This window comes from Condylura cristata, unplaced genomic scaffold, assembly GCF_000260355.1.
Source record: "Condylura cristata isolate star-nosed mole 26May11 unplaced genomic scaffold, ConCri1.0 scaffold00013, whole genome shotgun sequence".
Taxonomy (NCBI): domain Eukaryota; kingdom Metazoa; phylum Chordata; class Mammalia; order Eulipotyphla; family Talpidae; genus Condylura; species Condylura cristata.
In genome coordinates this window covers 5,757,033-5,757,853 of record NW_004567114.1, presented here as the reverse complement: position 1 = coordinate 5,757,853, position 821 = coordinate 5,757,033, and the positions used below count along the sequence as shown (strand labels likewise).

The following is an 821-nucleotide window of genomic DNA, read 5'->3' as shown; positions in this document are numbered from 1 at the left end:
CGCTCAAGCAGGAAGGACCGCCAAGCCGGACACCCGCCCCACCAGCCGGAACCCGCGCCCGCCAACCGCGTCGCCGTGGCAACTCAACCACCGGCGACGCCGGAACCGGAACCCTCCCAGGAAGGGCCCCTTTCCCAGCGTTCCGCGGCACCACGAAACCCCGCCCCGCACCTCCGCCGTCATCCCGGGATATCCCAGCAGCCCCGGCCTCCCTCCGGAGGGAAGTCGTCGTCCCCTGCGTTTCACCCCTCGTTGCCTCGGCGCGTCACCCGATGGACATGACCTCACTCCAATAAACTGGCAGGGAGGCGGCCGACGGCCCAGGCGGCACGCCTCCTTCCCGCCTGTCAGGACTGAGGAGGAACCTGATTGGTAGAGCCGAGGCATTGAGGACTAGCGTTCCCCAGTCACAGCGAGCCGTTCAGGGGAGGCCCAATGAGGGCTCTCGGGGGGCGGGCCGGGCGGCCGCGGGCCCGGGGAAGGCGCTGGGTGACGAGCCGCGGTCCCGGCGGTTGAGGGTTCCGGCTTGTGTGCGGGGATGAGCGGGTCTCTGGGCCGCGCGGCGGCGGCTCTGCTCCGCTGGGGACGCGGCGCGGACGGCCTGCGGCGTTGGAGCGTGCGGGCGGCGGGCTCGGCCGCGGGCGGCGGCTCGGCGGAGCAGCTGGACGCGCTGGTGAAGAAGGATAAGGTGGTGGTCTTCCTGAAGGGGACGCCGGAGCAGCCCCAGTGCGGCTTCAGCAACGCCGTGGTGCAGATCCTGCGGCTGCACGGCGTGCGGGACTACGCGGCCTACAACGTGCTGGACGACCCCCAGCTCCGGC

The 821-nt window shown here is 72.1% G+C and overlaps 1 protein-coding gene across 1 annotated transcript in view; it reads left to right on the top strand.

Annotated features, from left to right (window-relative positions):
• The first annotated feature begins 450 nt into the window (after positions 1 to 450).
• The window catches only part of GLRX5 (glutaredoxin 5), an 8,699-nt gene continuing 8,328 nt past the window's right edge, over positions 451 to 821 (top strand). Inside the window, exon 1 of the mRNA XM_012724327.1 lies at positions 451 to 821. This exon is cut by the window's right edge and continues 1 nt beyond it. Within this exon, the coding sequence (XP_012579781.1) occupies positions 539 to 821 (283 nt within the window). The 5' untranslated portion in view covers positions 451 to 538.